Here is a 21,679-nt window from a genome sequence, read left to right as displayed (position 1 = left end):
CCCATGCAGTGGCAAAGACGACAGGTTCTCCAGGGAAGAAGACAAGATGCCGTTTTGCAGTGCTGGCCAATTCCTGTGGTGTAAATACGCTCACCGTGACCTCACCATAGTGGCCACATGTAATACCCAGCTCTTGGGGTTCTGGAAAAATTGGGCTTTGGGCCAGTATGAGTTGGCACAAGCTGGCACGAGATTATAAATGTATACCTGCTCCTGCCCTGGCCGAGTCTGCGTGCCTCTGGGACAGTAGACGTCTTTATTAGAGACTCCCGTGGCTTGTTAGGGGTCAGCCAGATTAATAATCACTTCTGCTTTACTTAAAGTCCTTTTAATCCCCAAACCCTTATTTATACGTTATTTTAACTCAGTTTCACCCATTCCTTTTTATCGTATTTGGGGAAGATATTTGTTTTTCTTTTTTTTTTGAGAGAGAGAGACCCACACACACAAACTGTGAGCAGGGGAAGGGCAGAGAGAGAATCCCAAGCGGGTTTCATGCTGTTAGCGCAGAGCCCAGGGAGGGGCTCGATCACAACCTGATCTGAGATCAAGAGTAGCACACTTAACTGACTGAGCCACCCAGGCGCCCCACTTCCCTTGAATACTCTGAAGTTCTGGCAACTTTAGGCCCATGTCACCCCACAGGGATGTAATTGGAGCTACACGAAGCTGGTCCCTTCAAAGGGACATTTTTCCATTGTGCCACAGTCCCCACCTCTCCCTAGCGCCTCCCACCCTGCCTGGTTCGCTCACATCAGGCTTCAGATTTTGTGTTTTTACCTACAGGCCATATTGCTTTGTGACTAACAGTTACTTCCCCTTGCCCCTTTCCCTCTCCACTTGACCAAGAGAAAAACAGACACAGAAGGTTTAGGTAATTAATTCAGGTCAAATCAGAAAGGCCACAACACAGCAAAGAACCCATCTTTCGCTATCAGGCGTCACGATCAAAACCGCAGTGCATTCTCACTATAAAGTAATGTCTTACCAACGGCTTGGGTCCCTTCTGTCCCCATATGCACCTGCATACCCTTCCTTTAATAGGCATCCACTTGAGTGGGTTGTCTTTTTGTTTGACTATGCTCCTGTGAAACGTATATTGTCGTTCGTGTACAATTTTAATTTGCTGAGACGATATCATAGCGCTCAGTCTATTTTCTACTTTCTTCACCAAAGGATCTTCTTAAGACCCTTCCATGTTGCCTCTGGCTGCTGTGTGACTCCTCACATGCACTGGGACTGCACTTTACCTCGTCTACTCTCCCAATGCTGGGCACCCAGATCTCTGCCGCCGCCGAAGTTGTGATGGCCATCCAAATAGGTGGCCCACGGTGACGCTCGGGGCATATGCCCAGGGGTGAAAACGCTGTGTCATAGACTATACACATGCTTACAGTTGCGTCTGATGGTTCTGCAGAACTGGCGGGCTACCTGGATCCTTTACATAACACAGACGTGGAGGGAGGGGTAGAGGGAGAGGGGGCTGTTAAATATATATTATCCGTTAGTAAATAAGGCCTTTTGGATGGAGTTCAAAACAGACTTGCCTCGGGGCGCCTGGGTGGTTCAGTTGGTTGAGGGCTGACTCATGATCTCAACTAAGGTCATGATCTCGCGGTTTGTGAGATTGAGCCCCAACCTCTCTTGGGATTCTCTCTCAACCTCTCTCTCTGCCCCCCCCCCCCAACATGCATGCTTGTGCTGCTCTCTCTTTCTCTCTCTCTCTCTCAAAATAAATAAAGAATCTTTAAAAACAAAAAACAACCAGACTTGCCTCCTACCAAAGGTACCAGAACACACAGGCAGAGAAACTGGAGGGTAGCCCCCTTTCGGAGCGCAAGAGCACAGAGCCTGGAGTAAGGGACCTGAGACCTGGTTCAAGTCCTGGTGCTGCCTCTTACGAGCCAAGTCACTTGGCCCTTCTGAGCCTCAGTTTCTTCCTCTGCAAAGTGGGAAGACCAACAGAAACTTAAGGAAAGTTGTTTGGGTACTTGAAACACAGTCATCCTTCCTTCCTTCATTCTCAGCCCTGAAGTAAATATGTGATGCGTTTTGTCACCCAAATGCTGAGTTACTGAGTATGCTCAGTCTCATCAGGGCATTGAGTCTAACTGACTCGGGGACTCACGGGACCAGAGGCCCAGCTACCAAGAGGGTTTTGGACTAGTCTGCGCAGAAGGCGAGGCAGGGTGTACACGAGAGTGTGCTGAGCCCCAGGGAGGGGAGGATGGAGGGAGCAGGGAGGGATGGTGGTGGTCCTCATGGGCAGCCATGTTTGGGGGGGGGGGGGAGAGGAAGCTAAGGGCTTCAGGTCTGATCAGTTCCTCCATTAAGTGGTGGGGGAGGGGGCAGGGTTCCAAATTCTTTGCTGTTGGCCGGGGGCCTGGGTGCAGGGCGTGAGGGAGAATCCTTGGATCGGCTGTCGAGGGAGAGCTCAAGATGGACAAGGACCCGGTTGGGGAGTTGAGCCTTACAGGTCACATTCTCCCAGAAGTACACCCTGAGCTTGAGGACCAGTGATGCACTAGAGAAGAGCTCCCAGGAGAAGCCTGGAAGGCAGTGGGAGATGCAGGAGAGAGAAGGGGTGAAGCCAAGTGGTGCGGGTAAAGCCTGAGACCCAGCCTGATCCGCTAAGAACTCTGGAGTGTGAGTTACATCTTGGGTGTTGTCCCACACGGAGGCGAGGAGCTGGGCTTTTGACACCCACCCCAAGCACATGTCAGCCACCTTGGGTGGGCACAGGGAACACAGAGCTCCCCAGTCTCTCCCGAATCTCCATGTGAGTGAGGTGGCTCCAGCCCCCAAACGGAATCGTCTGAGGTTGCAGAGTCAGGCCTTCAGCAGCAAAGCACAGAGCCCCCACGAGAGTGGGGACGGGAGCAGAGTGGTGAAGGGATCCTGGGAGAACGGGGCAGGACACCAATAGCGTTCCGTTTAAGGACCTAGCTGTGATCAGAAACCATAATTTGTATTCACGCAAATACTTTGCGCGAGCCGCTCCCTCTGCCTGCCATGATGTCCCCCTCTCTTCGCCTCATCAACTGCCATCCACCCTTTGCACGCCAGCCCAAGTGTTGTTTCTTTGAGAAATAATTCCTGACCCGCCAGACAAAGTCTCTTTGTACGATCCTCCCAGGGCACCACGGTCTTCTCACAGCCTCTGCACCTTGGAATTATTTACTTGTTTATTGTACCATATCTCACTTCTTTGCCAGACTGTGGACAAGACCAGCACTGGGTCTGTGTTGGTCCCTGGTGAAAGCCTGCGGCCAAGTCCTGGGTGGGGCCCACGGCAAGAGGTTAACAAATGTGTGTGAGTGCTGCCTGCTGGCTCCACGAGCTTCCTGGCTCTGGTTTGCTCCAGTCGTGCTCAGGTACAGAAGGTGGTTGGGTTGCTGATCCTGGACAGCAGCTTGGATGGGCAGGGCCTGCAGACGTGTGGGGCGGGGGTGGGGTGGTCCCATGGCGCTAGGAGCTCTCGTGGCCACAGAGGGCTGCAGGCTTGTTGGAAAGATGGTGGAGCCCAGAGGGGCCTGAAGGCCTGCGCAGAGGACAAGCTTGGAGGCTGGAGAGCAGACATTGTGGGAATGAGGGCATGAACTGAAGGAGTCGTCCCTGTGGCAGGTCCTGGTGATAAAATAAGTTGTGTCACAGTGGGCAATTGACCGAATCTCTTGGACGTTCAGCTTCCTCCTGGGTAAGTGGAGATAATTCTGCCCTGAAGTTTCAATAAAAGGAAGACTCTCAGGAAAAGTTCATTCTTCCCTTCAAGCTTGTATCTGTCAGTGTTTGCTGCGTAACAAACTCAGAAAAAATCTCAGCAGTTCACAACAAGAAACATTTCTTTTCCGGTCCTGGGCCTGCAGGTCAGCTGGTTGGCTGATCTAAGCTGGGATCTCCCGGACTCAGCTACGCTGGGCTGGACTCCTCGTTTCTGATCAGCTCCGGGTCTGTTCCTCATGCCTGTATCCTTAGCCCACGCTGAAGGGCCCGAGGCTCCCTAGGGCATGTCATCTCATGGCAGATTGCAGGGGTCCAGGGCGGGCAAGCAGAACCCCACATTGCCCATTAAGCCCTGAGCTTGGAACTGGCACTTTTGCCTACAGTGCATTGGTCAAAGCAGGTCATGTGGCCAAATCCAACATCGGTGGGCAAAGAAGTAAATTCTTCACACTGTAGTGCAAGGTGTTGCAAGATGCCATGATGAGGGGTGTGGCTGTGAAATTCTGTAGCAGGGAAGGGCCACTCAGCCTCAGCCCTCCTTCCCAAGTAGAGTGAAGTCTGGGCTTCGGTTTATGTGAGATCCTAGAGAAAGCATGAAACCTTTCCCACAGGGCCTGGCAGCCTAACTGGGATGTTGGGTATGATGCATAGTTTCTAGCTGTCAACTGTGACTATTGACAAAGGACCCAGCCTTTCCCAGGGTCTGCACTGTGGGCCTGAAGTCCCCAGATGGGGATTCCCCCATCGAAACACCCAGACCACATGCTGGCAGGCAGAGCGTTGTCATTGCCTGACCCCTGGCCCCGACTGTAGTGGCACCTACGGAGACCTCAGACGACGCATCTCAGAACTGTCATTTCAGAACCAGCCAGAGGCACCGCGTTACCATTCAAGCTGCAGCTCCTTTGATGTGAGAGGTTCAAAGCACTTTATAAGCTGTTCAAGTCTGCGAGGAGAGCGTGGGGCTTACTCCCCCTGCACAGATATCAGAGAGCGCGAGGCAGAGATTTGAGACCTCGTGATCTCAAATCCCAGTGGGGATGCCAGCTCACGAGCGATAAAGCTGAACGAGCTGCTGAAGGCCTGGTGGGCGAGGGCTGTTGACCCGACACCCGGGGCTTCCCCGGCGGGAGAGTGCAGTGGGCAGGGCCGTTGGCTGTGTCGGTGAGGGCGCGGGGCAGTCTGGGAGGGGGCTGGCTGCTACAGAAGCGGGAGCCGGGAACCGAGAGGCGGAGGGTTCCCAGCCTGAGGAAGGGGCATGGGTTGAGAAATGGAGATGTTGGCTCGGAGCACCGGGGAGGGATGTGGATTTAGAAGTAAGTGCAGACTGGCAGGGAGCAGAACTCATGCCAAGTCGTTCTGGGAAGTCTGCCCAAGACAAGGCAAGAGGAGAGCCAAAGAACCCAGCTTCAGGAAGTGGGGACAGGTTAGAACAAGGTAGATGGGAGACCCCAGCTTGATGGCCGGGAGTGAGACAGAGCCCCCCACCCCATGCAGTTCTGGGCTCACCGGACCCGGTGGGCAGCCTGGTGCCCGCCTGGGAGCTGGGGGTGAGCACGGCGTGAGCTGGGAGCCGTGCGCCCTGCTGGCTGCAGCTGGTGGGTGGGGCTGGGGCAGGCTTGGCCGTCCGCCCTTTTCTTCCTTTGAGCTTCTTGCCTCCTCACAGAGCTGCCACATGTGAGACCAAACCAGCCTCGTGTTGGCTTTCATGCTTTCGGCGCCTTCAGACATGTGATCGGGGGGGGGGGGGGGGGGGGCTGCCACGGGGCAGGTCCATCGGAGACAGAACCGTGCCCGTGGGTTACAGATGCCAGCCTCCCCACCCCCATCGCCGCCCACCACAGCTCGGAGGGCAGGCCCGCTGCCACCCAGGATATGAGCTTTTCCCACCCGCGGGATTTCATACCACCCAGCCCGCCCATTGCGCCGCTGGGGGCTGAAGTGTGCCAGAGGATCTCCAGCCACCTGGTCCCACCCCGAGTTGGCAGCTCCCTGTGTCTGCTCTCCTCCTTCCTGTCTAGCTAGAAAGTCCGTGACACCCCCCCTCCTCTCTCTTGTCTTGAAACTTTCCCTTGGGTGCCGTTCTTCCAACAGCGTCACCCATACAAGTCGCTTACCCACTCTGAGTCTGTTTTCTCAGCTGTCAAATGGGGCAACGGCACCCACCTGTGATATTAGGTATACTGTAAATTAGACAACATACCTAACATAGCTGGCCCGGTTTCGGTTTCTTCCCTTTGGGGAGGGTGGGGTCGTCACCCCAGAGAGGTTCCAGGAGACCCCTCAGAGGGACCCCGCCCCTGCCCCTGGCGTAGGACGACAGCAGGCAACGGTGTTCTTGCTACCACGAACTTACCTTCTGTCTCCCGGGGCCAACGCCTGGACTGTTCACGGCTCCTAAACGAGGAAAGGTGGCGTAGAGCCTCTCCCCTGCACCTGGAGAGTCCTTGTTCCCCACCTGCTCCCTCCCTCCCCTCCAAGCGCTCCCACAGCTCCACCCTCCAAGCCCCTTGAACTCACAACACCAGGCTGTTTACAAAACATGGCAGCTCCAGGGGCGCCAGGGCCCGGGTGGCTCAGTCAGTTAAGCAGAGGACTTTGGCTCCGGTCGTGATCTCACGGTTCCCTGGGTTCGGGTCTGTGGGTTCAAGCCCCACCTCGGGCTCTGTGCTGACAGCTCAGAGCCTGGAGCCTGTTTCAGATTCTGAGTGTGTGTCTCTCTCTCTGCTCTTCCCCTGCTTGTGCTCTGTCTCTCTCTCTCTCAAAAATAAGTAAACGTTAACAAAAATTAAACAAATAAAACTTGGCGGCTCCAGCTTCTTGCAGCCTGACTGCCAGAAAGTGGCGCCTCTGAAAGGTCCCACAAATAGTTCTGAGACCCTCGAAGACCCCTCAGTGTGCCCTCCCCCGGCACCGAGCATTGTCCCTTTCTCCTTCATGCGCTCCCGCTTGTGAGGGGCTGTGGCAGGGGAGACCCTTGGAGAAGTTTGTGCTGCCCTTTGGGTACCCCGAGGTCACCAGGGTCCCTGCCCCTGCCTCTGTCCGCTCGTGCCGGGTGACCCCCTGTGGTTGTCTTTCTATTCTTGGTATGTTAGTATTATTACAGTTCTGAGCGTCAAAGATGTTTCCAAGATGTAGTTTTTGTACACAAGCCTCCAGAAACGTTTTTATACAACTTTTTCAAAATCTGGCACTCTTAGACAAGATGCCTTGTAAACCCCTCTCCTCTGTGTGTGTCTGCTTGTGTGCACGTGTGTGTGTTAAATGGGCTAGTTTACAAAAACAGATTTTAAAAACTATTTAATTACTGCGTATAGCTCAAAAAAGCGTTTACATGTGACCGAGGTGCAGAGTAAGATAAATTAATCTTAAGATAAGTTGTAAAGTTACCATCCTTCCCTTTATTTATTTATTTTTTTAAGTTTATTTCTTTATTTTGAGAGACTGAGAGAGAGACAGAGAACGCCGAGGAGGGGCAGAGACAGAGGGAGAGAGAGAGAGAGAGAGAGAGAGAGAGAGAGAGTCCCAAGCAGGCTCCACACCATCAGCACAGAGCCCGACACGGGGCTCGATCCCAGGAACCGTGGGATCACGACCTGAGCGGAGGTGAAGCGTAGGTAGTGTTATGGACTGAGCCACCCAGGCGCCACACAAAGTTACTATCTTTGCCTTTAAAATTACTCACTATGTTATGAGGGTACATTTTGGGCCACTTGTACACCCCATTCATCTCCAGACGCTCCCGGCTCGTCTTTAGCGTCTGTGCGTGCTTGCCTGAATCTCCTGTTACTGTGGTGGTTGGCAAACAGTGACGATTTCCATCATTCCTTCAGCAGTTATTAACTGGCATTCTCCTGTGAGGAAGAGCGTTTCCGTCTCGTTTGTTTCCATCAGAATAGACTCACCAATTGCGTGTTTATTCCATGAATTATAATTATTCTTAGTGTTCATTTTGCTGCTCAAACGGAGCTCAGATAATCCTCTTTGTTTTCTGAGCATTTCCTTATTTTCTGGGACAACGGATGCCCCAGGTCTATCGCAAATCCTTCCTGCCGGGCCCTGGAATCGGCCTTCTCTCCTGGGAGCCCGGCTCTTTTTAGCGCTGAGTGGTGTTTCGCGACCGAGACCTGAGCTCTGGGTTTACTGACTGCAACTGTGGCATCTGTCGTTGCCTCCAGGCTGCGTCAGCAGACAGAGCTGGGACGCGTGTGGGTACACATGCACACTCACACGGGCATCAGTGTTTACCTGAGTTCACCCTGATACGCCCGGAGTTCACCCTGATACGTCCCTGTCCAATACGACACTACAGAGTGCATTCTAGCCTGACTCCTTTGACAGTGAGAAGCCCCGCTCCCCTGTCTCTGTATTTCTCGCCCTTTGTCCGTTTCCCCGTGCGTAGCTCTGTGCCCCTGGGCCCCCGTCAGACTTCCTTCTAAGGTCCCGGCCACTTCCTTGTCCCACCTGTGTCTTCTGCCTGCTGATCACCTCCTTGGCCCCAGGCCCCAAAGCCCTGCTGGCCCTGGCCCCTTGAAAGGGAGAGCAGGGAAAGGAAGCAAACCCATAAATATTTTTTTTTTAAGTTTCTTCATTTATTTTGAGTGAGAGAGATAACACAAGTAGAGGAGGAACGGGGGGGTGGGGGGGGAAGAGAGAGAGAGAGAGAGAGAGAGAGAGAGAGAGAGAGAATCCCCAAACAGGCTCTACACTGTCAGCACGGAGCCCGATGCGGGGCTCAAACTCACGAACTGTGAGATCATGACCTGAGCAGAAATCAAGAGTCAGACACTTAACCAACTGAGCCGCTCAGGTGCCCTCTGATGATTATGTCTTTTTATTTTATTTTATTTTATTTTATTTTATTTTATTTTATTTTATTTTTTTGTTTTTGTTTTAACGTTTATTTATTTTTGAGACAGAGAGAGACAGAGCATGAACGGGGAGGGGCAGAGAGAGAGGGAGACACAGAACCGGAAGCAGACTCCAGGCTCTGAGCTGTCAGCACAGAGCCCGACGCAGGGCTCGAACTCACAGACCGCGAGATCATGACCTGAGCCGAAGTTGGACGCTCAACCGACTGAGCCACCCAGGCCCCCCTGATGATTATGTCTTAAAGAGAAGAAAAGGGGCACCTGGGTGGCTCAGTGAGTTAAGCCTCTGACTTCAGCTCAGGTCATGATCTCGCGGTTTGTGGGTTCAAGCCCCACGTCGGGCTCTGTGCTGACAGCTCAGAGCCTGGAGCCTGCTTCGGGTTCTGTGTCTCCCTCTCTCTCTGCCCATTCTCTGCTCATGCTCTGTCTCTCTCTCTCTCTCTCTCTCTCTCTCTCTCTCAAAAATAAATAAGCATTAAAAAAAAAAATTAAAGAGAAGAATAAAAGGGGAGGGAGGGAAGGGCAGGGCTGACTGGTTTTTAAGGAGACACATCCTGGGGTCCCTCCTAGGCCATATAGTTGAAGAGGGATTTCTAGATCTGAAGTTGGCCTCCAAAGCTCTTCCCAAACAGGACTATCCCCTCCTTTTTCCTCATTAAGGGACACTGACATCAACCAAGTTACTAAAACTAGAGATCTGGAGCGTCCTTCCTGGCCCCTTGTCCCTCACCGACCCCTCCCTGGCTGCTCCGGGCACAGCTCTGGCTCCATCCTGGCCCCTGGCCCTCCACCACACCTCCCCCGTTTAAGCACCAGAGTGGGGCTGCTAGGCTCCCCGCCCTGCAGACTCTATCCTGCCCTACACTAACTAGCCAAACTGACATTTTCAAAAATGTGAATCTGATCAAGTACACACACACACACTTTTAAATGTCTTTAGTGGCTCCAAATCAATTTTAGAACAAAATCCAAACTCTGCAAAGCCCCAAAGATCTCTCTGCTTCCTCCTTCTTCACCTAAGTTGGGGTCTGCAATTCTTAGGAAGAGGTTTTGAGAGAGAGAAGGTTGTAAAGGATTGAGAACAACCCCGAGGGCAGAAGGAAGCCAAGGAGAGAAAACAGAGGGGAGGCAGAGGCGGTGGCCAAAGGGAGGTGGGTCCCAGCTGCAGCTGGCAGCAGAGGGGACAGCGGTGTCAAGCCCCTGCTGAGCTCCTCTCTGAGTAGACGAAACACTGCTGGACCTCAGAGGTCAGGAGGTGATGCCCCAGAAACGGAGGCTGGGCCTGGACGTTACCCCTCCCTCTGCTCCATTGGCACGGTGCCTCAGGGGATGTGTGGGAGCCCCGGGTCTGGGGGGCCACGAGGCCTGGGCTGAATCCAGCCCTGCCCCCACTGCCCCTCTGAGGCCTCCAACGCCTCTCCAGCCTCCAAGGGAAAATGGGGACAACAGTGACACCGGCCTCCCCACAGCCTCCCGGCCCCTTCTTCCCAGCAGCCAAACGGTATGGTCGCCTGCTCAAGAACCTCTAGTGACTTTCTCCCTGAACTTAAATGAAATGCTTTGCTGTAGTGGGATAACGAACACGGCCTGGGGCTTCTTCCCCCGCTCCATAGTACTTTCTCGTCCTCTGCACGGTGACTGCATATGCTTGTTAATTTAAAGCGATTGTATATGCTTGTTAATTGGCGGAAGCTTGAGGAGGGGGCCCCTTGCAGCAGCGGCTTCCTGGCTCCCCGTCGGATCCCACTCTGCTCCCTGTGCTGGCTTCCTCCTGTGTGTTAGGGCTCTTTCGGTTCCCCATTTAGAGATCCCAGACAGTGCTGAAGTTAAAGTTACCCCCTGGGAAAGTTTAGCCCATCCAGCGCTCTGGCCTCCCTGCCCTGCTCGCCCTTCCTCCGGAGGGTGTCTGAAAGTCGCAGTTATTTCTGGACATACCACATTTCTCAGAGTGCACAGCCCTGAGTCTCCAACAGACTGGATGTACAGCTGCCCTTTGTCGTAAAGACCCTGGAGGTGGTCTCTTCCTGAGCCCTGGGGCTGGGGCTGGCCATCTTCCCTTGCTGTACCTTCCCCAGGAGCGCTGTACCTGGGTGAGCTCAGGGGCCAGGTGGTGGGGGAAGAGGCCTTTCCCTGCAAGGCCCAGCCTGGCAACCCGCATCTCTGTTTCCTTCTGCAACTTTTCAAACGCGAGGCCTGTTTTATGCCATGAGCACATCTCCCCAAACAGAGGTGGGGCGGGTCATTACCCTTGAAGGGGCTTCAGGGACTGTTTGAGGCTGAGCCAAGCAGGGTCCCTTTCCTTCTAGGACTTAGAAACTTGTGGGGAGGCAGGCATCGCTGGGTGTGGGGACGAGGGCTTTGTGGAAATGCTAGTGCTGGAAAGTGCCTAGAACATTCCAGAGACGAGATTGTAACGGAGACAGAAGAGACCGGTGTTTTGTTTCACCATCTGAACTACCCCCTACCATATTTTTTCCTGTGTGACTTTTGGTGATGAACATAAATTCATGTCCGTTCTGTCGATCCCACAAATCCCGAGAGGCGCCTGTCTGCTCTGTGCCCACACGCCATAAGTTGACAGGCTGACCTAGCGCGGGAGATGCTTCGCTCTTTGCATTTTCAAAGTCGAGCTGGTATGTGCTCTAGGTGTCTGCCGAAGAGAGAAGGAACTCACTCCTGGTGGCAGGGGAGTCGCCACAGAGCGGAAAGCCGGCCATCCATTGGCAGTATCCTGGGGAGGGTCTATAATCACGTGGGGCTCACGCTCTCAGTGCAAGTCTAACGTGGGGCTTCAGGGTTTCTCTGTTTCAAAATGACTCGATAAATCTGCTCAGGAAGGCAGTGGCTGCGGAATGCGGAACGAAGTCTGGAGGCCCCAACAGTCAAGAATGGAGGGCAGCCCCCCTTCCCGGAAAGCGCGGCCGGTTCCCTCTGCCCTTGCGAGCGCTGCCTTCCCACTGCTTCCCTGGGGGCCCACCCCACCGCCTGCATGTGCCGAGGCTCTCCCGGTAGAGCCCACCTTCGCTCCCTCCCCAGCCCTGGTTTCCAGCTGGTGGAGGGGAGGCACAGCCACGTGAGGGTGCAGGACGGCCTGTCCTGGCCACAGAGGGCCGCAGCTCCTGCCGGACAGCCCTCTTGGGGTTCCTACACCTGCCCCACTTCGTGGGTGGTACCACAGGGTGGCAGCTGCTCCCCTGTTGCTGGCTCCGGAAGGCTGTACCCCTCTCATTGGTATCCCTGCACCCCCATCCACTAAATTCTCCCCCAAGGCCCTGATGTCACGTGACATCCGGCTCCTGCCAGGACCTGAGTGATACATACAACAGACTTCTTGTCAGCATTTGTATGTGCAAGTTGTTGGAAAGGCAGCACTTTTGAGGGAGGGCTGTGGTCCTGGGTGGTGAGAGGGGGGAGACCTCCCCACTGCCAACACCGCCCCACCCCGTTTCTTTGCATCCCCCTGCCCCGGACCCACATCGGGTCCTCTCTGACCATCTCTCCTGGCTCCAGATACCCGGCTCCTATCCCGACTCCACCAGAGCAAGTCCATAGGGTACGTGGTAACGTGGATATGAACGTGACCTGGCCTCTATCCCCGAGGGACCTCAGTGTTCCTGCTGGCCCATGGTCAGCGCCCTGTTCACCTGGAAGCCTCGACAGCTGACTCCCTGCCCCTGTCATTGACTTGATAGTGTTTGCTAGGTGGCCCCCAAGTCTGGCTCTCCTCTGAGCAGCCCCATCCCCTTGCTGGCCACACCACCCCACCCTCTTGGCCACCCTACCTGAGTGGAGAGCCTTTCTAGGTCCAGCTGAGGAGCAGGAAGGCCACAGCTGGGCTGCTCCTTTCTGTGCCTGCCAGGTGGGGACGCCCACCTCCTGTCTGCGCTGCACTCCTCACCCCTGCACCCCACCCTCAGCCTGGGCCAGCTCAGGAGCTTATATAATCCTGGGCACCCTGACCTTTTTCTCTTCCTGTTGCTGTTCTAGAATGTGCTTTGAACATAAGTTATTCCAGGAGTCTCTGCGAACCCCTTCAAATCTCAGTGCCAAGAGCAAATACTGATGAGAACAGTTCCTCCTCCGGAGAGACCCTGACTTTGGCCTAACTGGCATCCTGCCATCCACGTTTCCTCCGCGTCTGTGCTGCCTGTTGAGACAGGCTGCTCCCTGTTGACCCACACGTGCACAGCGTGTCTTCACTACGCGTGGGATCTGCTGCGTGTAGACCTGCCCCCTGGCGAGCGCCCCATGCCTTTCCTGGCTGCTTCCCTCTCAGGAGTGGTGGGGGAGGTGCAGGAAGGCATCCCCTCCCCGCAGGAAGCAGTGCCTTTCAGTGACCATTCACTGGCTTGCGCACCGGTCCCGAAGACAGTCCTTGAGGCCTGGGCTCAACCTTCACCATCTACCTTCCTGGGTTTGCCAGGCCCTGGCTCCCTGGCCTCCGTGAATCGTCCAAACACAGGCAGGGTCCGGCATGTCTGTCCCGCCAACAGCACTCTGCATCTGCTTCTGGCTGCCTGGTCCTCCCGCCTGCCTCCTGCCTCACGGGATCTGTAGGGATTAGATTCATGTTAGGGGGCCCTGTTCCTCTGCATGCTTAAGACACTGTATTTCATCAGTTCTAAGACGCTTATTTTCTCACATTGAACATTTCTGAAATAAAACGTGTCCATGCTTAATGGCGGATCGTAGTTTACGCGTTAGCCTTTTTAGGGCTATGCGTAATAACGTGGGTCTTAGCATCGATGTCTCTTAAGTCCCACCTCCAGCGTGCCCCCCTCAGACACACATTCCTGGCAGAGAACCCCCTTCCACACTCGAGTATGAGCCGTTTCCCTTTGGCTTTCTTTGGTGGTTTCATATCCTTGTTCCGTACGCCTAAAAGCTTGTCGTCCATTAGCTGCAAATTCTTTGGCAAGGTGACGCTCACCACGGCTGCTTTAATGGAAGCGAGTTCATCGATCTTGCATCTTGTCAGATTATTGTTGTTATTCTGCTCATTTTTGGTTTTGAACCTATTCTTGTTGCTTTTGAGAAGGTCTGCTGCTCAGAGATCTCTGGTTCCATAATGTTTGAAAGAGACTGCTTAACATGGGGCTTTGTGACAATAGGGAATTTATTGAAAATAATCTTTAAAAAAAAACCTTTGTTAAACTATAAATTTACTAACTGGCTTAAACAGCACAGTCACACACACATAGCCTCACGTACAGATTTACACGTGTGTGGTGCAAATGCACAAACGAATACACTTGGAGAGACAGAGAGGCCAAGTGGAGAGCCGAGGCGAAAGTCGGGTGGATTCTTGTTGAAGGCAAATGCATGCACTACGGCATGGGGTTAACCACCAGGAGCAGGGCCTCAGGGACAGGTCTGAGTCCTGGTCTGTTCCCAGAGGTCTGGGTCTTTCCCGGTCTGGGTCATGCTGCTTCGTTTGCTATCCCAATCCCACTTACCTATAGCCCTTCGTGAAGACCTCCAGTCCAAGTAGCCGCCCCCAGCCTCCCACGTCAGTCCCAACCATGCTGGAGTAATGGGTACCTGACTTGGAGGTGGGCAAGTCAGGACGGTCCGGCCACACTAAGCCAGACCCCTGTGTTCGCCCACCTGGCAGGCTTTCCATCCCCCACCCTATTGTCCTGTTGGCCTTCCTTCCCACCTGTGGTCAGTCCCAGCCCCTTCAGCAAGAAGGCTGCTGGCAGCCCCCAGGGGAGCATTTGGACCTCTGGTTTCAAACTCCAGTGATGGCACCTTCTCAGCTTATTGTAAAATTCCATGACTGCCAGCGGGCGCCTGGGTGGTACAGTCGGTTAAGCACCCGATTCTTGATTTCATCTCAGGTCACGATTTCACGGTTCATGAGATCGAGCCCGACATCAGGCACTGCGCTGACAGCATGAAGCCTGCTTGAGATTCTCTCTTTCCCTCTCTCTATGCCCCTCCCCTGCTTGTGTGCACTCTCTGCCAATATAAATAAATAAACATTTTGAAAATAAATAAATAAAATTACATGACTGCCATGGACAAGATGGGTGTTATGAAAACGCAGGTGAACTTAGTGTTAGGACCCGATGGCTGTGCTCTGACTCCAGGGAAGCCCCGCCCAGAAAGGGGCGTCCTTTTGTATCATCCCTGTGCCCACCAACAGCCTGGTCCCTTTCCCCTGTCCAGCTGCACCAGGCTCACTGCTCCTCCCCAGAGCCCGGCTACATCTCCCTCCTCCACCCAGGGCAGCAACCCCACTCAACCGCTTCTTGGCTGGATCCGGAACACCCGGCCTCACACTGTCCACCTTTGCTCTCTGTGCCAGAGGGAGGGAGAAGTCCAAGATGCCTCTGGGTTTCTGGCTATGCCAGTGGGGACATGATGCTGCCATTCCTTGAGACAGGGAGCACGAGGAGAGGCAGGCAAGGTACTGGACAGGAAGGGTGGACAGGACTTGGGGACACGGTGGGTTAGGAGGGTAGGGTACTGCATTCAAGAGAAGGTGAGTCTCCTTGTGGTTCTCACATCCAGCCCCGACACCTGATAGCTTCTTGGTATGGGCGGGGCCTCAGTGGGTGGGGCCTCCATTAGCCATGCTGGCTGCCCAAGGCCCACCTTGAATTTTTTGCTGGAGCCACTGTAAAAGCAAGAGGAAGGAGACCTGGCCCCAGGGCATTTGAACAGCACTGCAGAATCACCTGCTGGCTCTTCTGTCATCAGCAACAGAGATATAAATCAGGGAAAGATACTGTGCTGCCTCACCACTTTTCTGAGTTTTGATAAAACAGAATTTTAACAAATGAAAATATTAAAATTAAAGCAAAACTTGCCAGAATAGATTGCCTTGTGTTTAAAGATAAATTATCTTGGGGGGGGGGGGGGTGGTGAGAGGAAATAAAAATAATTCCCCAATAGAACACACATATACACACAGTCTAGAAAAACTTATTCCCATGTATTAAAAGTAGGTCTCGGGTGCCTGGACATCTCAGTTGGTTGAGCATCCGACTTTGGCTCAGGTCATGATCTCATGGTTTGTGGGTTTGAGCCCCACATTGGGCTCTGTGCTGACAGCTAGGAGCCCGGAGCCTGCTTCAGATTCTGTGTCTCCCTCTCTCTCTGCCCCTCCCTCACTCACACTCTGTCTTTCTCTCTCTCAAAAAAAAAAAAAAAAAAAAAAAAAAAAAAAAAATTAAATTAAATTAAATTTAAAAAAAGTAGGTCTCTTGGGGTTTGGGACTACAGGTGAGTTCTTTTTTAAAAAAAGTCTGTATTTTCTAATTTTGCCATAATGAAAATGTATTACTTGTATAACCAAATGCTTTTTAAAATAAAAGTTAAAAAAAAACAAACAAAGAAAAAGAATCTTTAAAACTGTCCTATTTGTACCTTTTGCAGACTGGCTCTTGGGGCTGCTGGTTCCAGGATGTGAGGGTGTGGGCGTGGCGGACAGACACTGCGTGGGAGCCCAGGGCTTTTTCTGGATCGAGGTCACTCCCTCGGCCTTGTTGGTCTCTGCTACAGGTGGCCTTTGTGGTTAGGTGATGTCCCAGCCAGTTCAAATGTGTTTCTGTTTGGGGTTCTGTCCTCAGGCGTCCGAAGGTGTCCCCATGAGGTTCTTCACCAAGCTGGACCAGCTCATCGAGTTTTACAAGAAAGAAAACATGGGTCTGGTCACCCACCTGCAGTATCCAGTGCCCCTGGAGGAGGAGGACGCAGGTGATGAGCCAGAGGAGGACACAGGTAGGAAGGGGTGGAAGGGAAGGCAGGAGGGGGACAGGGAGCCTCTAAGCACTATGGGGGGAAAGCCCTGGGACGTTTCTTTCACTACAAGGCCTTGTAGATTAAGTGAGTCTGATTATCAGAAGGGGAGAGGGTGACATGGTGGCTAAGGACGAGCTAGCAAGGTAGCTCTGGGGTCAGACAGACCTGGGTCAAACTTCCTGTTCCCCAGCTTCATAGCTGTGTGACCTTGGGCAAACTACTTAACCTCTCTGAACCACAGACTTCTCTTAAAGAGACAGTAAAAATAATATGTACCTGTCAGGGTGTCACCAAATGAGTCAATGAATGTAGCACACAGTAAGCACTCAATATATGCAGCTATCATCCTCATCAAAATAACTAGCTGCATTTCACTGTAAAGAGAATGGATGAGGAAATACTTGTAACTAACTGGAAGGCCTGTGAGAGAGGTGTTTCTTTATATCATCTCTAAAAGGAAAAAACAGTAGAGCCCCTAAAAAGTCTGTGAGAGTCAGGCCTCCCCTTAAAACCGTGGAGGGCCACAGACCAGTCAAACAGGAGCCCGGCAGAGGACCCTGCAGCACAGAACCCCACCTGGACGGCACCCTTTTCGCCTCAAAAGTTCGCTTTCTGGGGCGCCTGTTCAGCTTAGTCAGTTAAGCGTCCGACTCTTGATTTCAGCTCAGGTCATGATCTCACGGTTTGTGGGTTCGAGCCCCACACTGGGCTCTGCACTGACAGTGTGGAGCCTGCTTGGGATTCTCAGTCCCTCTCTCTCTGCCCCTCCCCTGCTCGTGCACTCTCTCTCTCTCTCTCTCTCAAAATAAATAAATAAACGTTTAAAAAAAAAAAATTACTTCCTAAAAGAAAACCTGAGATAAGTAACTGAGCCCCTCAACTGGTCAGGATTCCTCCTAAGTCCCAGGGCCTGGAAACAGGTCCCCTGGACTTGCCCCCCCTAAGAGGGGGTAGGTTAGACCACAGATGCTGAGGTCCCTGGGCTGGCTCCCACCCTGTCCCTGCAGGCTGCTGCCCGCCATGTGCTGGGCGCCCTTTTCACCCCACTCCCACAGGCTGGCTTGTGGGCCACAGGCCCATCTTCCTCCTGACTTCCTGGGGACCCACTCTGAGTGGTTGCATAGTTCATAGGCCGCCTCAGCAGAGGATAAACTCTGAGGAGCAGAGTTCTCTGTGGAGGAGGCGAGGGCCAGGCAGAGTGTTGGAAAAGGACCGAAGCTCCGTGGAGACTGAGACGAGGCCCAGGCAGCCCGTGTCCCTTCTCACCTCCCTCCGCTGAGTAAGAGGTGCCCTCATCTGAAATAGCCCCGGATGACGTGTTCCCGGGTGAGTCCAGGGTCACTCACCTGCTCCATGCCACGGCCACACGTCCCCCGGCTGTCCCCAAGGCCTCGGCCTTGATGCTGAGAAGCCGTCCTGCAGAAATGCCCTTCACACGCTGGTGTCCTCACTCCCCGCACACCTTGATGGCTTTCCGGGGATGGCCGTCCGGAGAAAGACCCCGGCACCCTCACTAGCAGCTGGGAAGAGAAACCCAGTCTCGTGACGGCTGGCTTCACTTCCCCAAAGGAGGCACAGTTGTGGGCTTGAACCCAAGCAGTGTGGCAGTCACCCCCTCCGCCCAGTCCAGGGGCCTGATTTGGCTCAGGTCTCAAGGTGCTGCCAGTCCCCCAGGGCTCAAAACGCACTCGTATCCGCAAGAACCCCAGGCCACAGAGAGTGTGATGAGCTCATCCTTTAAAGATAATGTCCCCGGGGCAGCCCTGTGGCAGGGGGCCCTGGTGTGGCCATTCGATGTGGGAGGAGGCCCCAGACAGGAGGTCTTGGACCCAAGGGGCTCGGATCCCTTGTCCATTTGTGCTGTACACAGGAGAGCAGTTCCCCTGAGGGTGAATGTGCAGGAGTCCTTTCTCCCAGGCCAAATTCAAGTTGTTTGTTTTATACTTCAGTTCTCTGGGTGAAGGAGGCCCTCGCTTTCTTTATTTGTCTCCTAGGGTATGGTGGGGAGAGAAGGAGCAGCAGAAGCTGGAGGGAAAGCAGAGGAAGGGAGGCCGGGGTGGGAGAGAGAGGAGCCGGGCCTGCTTGCTCCCCACCCTTGCGCCTCCTGTCTGGGGAACTTGGCCTGTGCCCCATCCAGGGCCCCTGCCTCAGCCCTGAAAGCTGGCCTTCCCGCTGAGGCTGCTGGCTCCACCTGTCCAAGGCCAGCAGCCCTGCCCGGTGCCCAGCTGGCGGGTGTTTGCTGAGCGCCTCAATGGGCCAACCTAGCCGCACGGCCAAAGACTTCTAAGACCGGGCCCCTGCCATCAGTAGGCCCCCCCCATCTAGTCAGGGAGCAGAGACAGAGGGAACCATGCAGGCACAGATGGGGTCTGTAACTGGGCGCAGCGGCCTGGACCCCCTCCCCGACACGGGAGGGGTCACTACGCCAGAGACCCTCTGTAGCGGGGGGTGACCCTGAGAGAAGCGAGTGCTCAGACCAAATGGCGTTCCTGCTCTTCTCTTGAGTAGAAGGTGTCCTGTCCCCTCCTGAGCTGCCACCGAGAAACATCCCTTTACCTGCCGGGCCATGTGAGGCCAAGGAGGCCCCTGCTTCCAGCGAGAATCCGAGAGCCACCGAGGATTGGAAAAGCTGGTCGAGCCTTTCCGAGCTATTGTTTCAGCGACTGCAGAGCATAGACACTAGTGGGTGAGTCCCTCCACCACGTGGCTCGCGTCTCAGAGGCCCGCCTCCGTCCCCACCACGCCCGGCTGCCTGGCAGGAGCTGGTTATGGACGGATGAGCGGTCCTCCGCTGCAGAGGCCTGGTCCAGATGTCAGGGGCCTATGCTGTGATCCCCTGCCCGGGGCTCGCCGTGAACCTCACGTGGCATCCTCTTGCCTCACAAATATCGCAACTGCCGTGGGGTCCATGGAGTCCGATGGGCCACAGAGGGTTCACTGCAGGCTGGACCTGCCACGTGGCCCTTTCCTGCTCTGGGCCCAGCTCCGAGGGGGCCACCTTGGTCACCCGTACATCGGCCAGATCAGTGTCTCTGTGTATGGTATGGGCTGTGATCTACACCGCACGCCTCTCCTTTCTCCGTGGGACATGCAGTCATTCTAATTCTTCAGAATCTCCTTGATCTGAGTCCAGGCTCCCGGGATCTTGTCCCGTATGTAGGCCCACACTGGCTCCTACGGGTCCGTGTCGATGAGATCCTGCAGCTTCCTTGCTGTGTCCTCCTGTGTCTCTCTTAGCAGGCCCAACACTTCCCCTGCTGGATGGTAGCAAGTGGGGGTATCACGTGGGAGGGCTGGGAGTTGTCTTACAGACCACAGGCCCTTGAGTACAAGACCGGCCAGGGCGGGTGGCCTTAACAGGAGGGAGCTCTCTGAGGGGAAAGATGCCCCAGTGCCCAGCACATTGCCTGGCACGGAGGAGGACTGCCCAGGTGGTGCTGAATGAGCTAATAAGTTAGTACGCGGTGACTTCCGTGCATTAAGAACCTTAAAAATATGTTTTTTTCTTTGTTTCTTTGTGAGAAAAAGGCCCCCTCGAAGAATATCGAGGGGCTGATGCAGGGCTAATTAGCTTCAGGGCTAATGCAATCTCTCTAGCCTGAAGGATCAGTGAGGACAGCTCTCCCACCATCCGATTTGGCAAAATACAGAGGAAATGCCTGAAAGTACACACGAGCCGCCTGGTTGCTAAGCTACCTGGTGTTTCCACTTTGAATACCCCTGGATTCTTCTGTAGGCCCACCAGGTCACATCCTGTGTGCACTCCTTGAATGACTTGTGTTGTCCCTGAAATAGCTAAATCCCCAATGTTTTCAACCTGTCGAGGTGTTATCACCACTACTCCCTCCTCGTGTGCACATAACAACTACTTAGTAAACCATTCCGTATAGAGCCATCGTGCAGTTTCCACGAGGGTCTGTTTCTCTCCAGGGTTAGATGCTAAATGGACTGAGCTCCTTGGGGAAATAGGCTCCCGACTCCCTGGCATGTCCTGGTCAGTCCCTCCTCTCTAGGGACAGGTGCTCTCTGGGGCCGCCCGGCACAGTGACACTGGACGAGGTGTGCAGCCTCGAGAGAGAGGGCAGGGGGCGGCTGGGGGCTTGTGTGCTCTCTGTTTCTGCTCCTCAGCTAACACATGGCAGTGGGGCCCTCCTCACACTTCTGCTGGGAGCTGGGGATGAGTAAACGGAGCACAGTGGTGGGACCATGGAAGCAGTGACACAGGGCTTGTCCTCTGTGCTCTTCTGGGTCGTGGAAGACTGAGATTCTGCCTTGTGTTTTAAAGTCAGTCTGTTTTAGGGCGCTTGGGTGGCTCAGTCGGTTGAGTGTCCGACTTGGGCTCAGGTCATGATCTCACGGTCCGTGAGTTCAAGCCCCGCGTCGGGCTCTGTGCTGACAGCTCAGAGCCTGGAGCCTGCTTCGGATTCTGTGTCTCCTTCTCTCTCTGCTCCTCCCCCACTCTCGCTTTGTCCCTGTCTCTCTCTCAAAAACAAAATAATCATTAAAAAAGTAAATAATAAAGTCAGTTTGTTTTGCATGGAAAATAGCTTTTTACATGAAGGACTGCCTTTTGATTATTCTTCGCTATAAGACAGCCTGCACAGTCTTTTGTGCAAGTTAATTAGATCTAATCAGGCCATAGTTAATAGTTATTATGAGACTGCTGAGTGAAATCAGGCTTCTCTGATAAACAGAGTTCGCATCTTTATGTGAACACTTTCCTACGGCGAACGTCCTAACAAATACAGCTTCCTATAACAAGCACTCGTGGTCTCAGAATTATGAGTCAGTAGTCTTTGGAACCGTTAAAATACGTACCTTACTGCCGTGGGAGTGACTTTGTCCTTTTCCGAGACAGACTCGGGCAGAAACTGGATTTTTATGATGTCAAGACCCAGAATGAGTGTAGATTAACCTTCAATGGGATGACAGCCGGTGTGTAAATAGTTGCTGACTTCTCACTCTCAGTCAGTCCGAATGGCCAATGGCCAAGGGCCTTTCCAGTCTTAAGAGCAACAGCTTTCCAGTCTTTCAAAGATCCTGTGGAAAACACCTGTGACCTCTAGCACCAACCTGATTATATGTCAAGGCTGGAACAAAGATTTTTAAAGCTTGTAATAATTTTTTCACACAGGCAGATCAACAACCTTTAGTCTCAGTTTGCTCATTTGTAAAATAGGAATAATAATAATAATAATAATAATAATAATAATAACTGCCTCCTAACATTGGTTTGGAGACTAACAGGGAAATGGGGCATTAAGTGCTTAGCAGAGTGAGTGCTATGTTACGCCCAGGAAATATTTGCTGTGATTATGATTTTAATCATTACAGGA

The 21,679-nt window shown here is 53.6% G+C and overlaps 1 protein-coding gene across 2 annotated transcripts in view; it reads left to right on the top strand.

Moving 5' to 3' along the window:
* INPP5D (inositol polyphosphate-5-phosphatase D) overlaps positions 1-21,679 on the top strand; it is a 121,294-nt gene that overhangs the window by 36,718 nt on the left and 62,897 nt on the right. For both annotated transcript variants that reach the window (XM_078450771.2, XM_078450772.2), the window contains exons 3-4: positions 16,172-16,322; positions 18,852-19,029. In XM_078450771.2, the coding sequence (XP_078306897.1) occupies positions 16,172-16,322; positions 18,852-19,029 (329 nt within the window). The remainder of the gene's footprint in view (positions 1-16,171; positions 16,323-18,851; positions 19,030-21,679) is intronic.

This window comes from Panthera onca, chromosome C1 (genome assembly GCF_046562875.1).
Source record: "Panthera onca isolate mPanOnc1 chromosome C1, mPanOnc1 haplotype 2, whole genome shotgun sequence".
Lineage (NCBI taxonomy): Eukaryota > Metazoa > Chordata > Mammalia > Carnivora > Felidae > Panthera > Panthera onca.
Note: the sequence above shows the minus strand (reverse complement) of the source record. Positions and strands in the feature narration are given on the sequence as shown.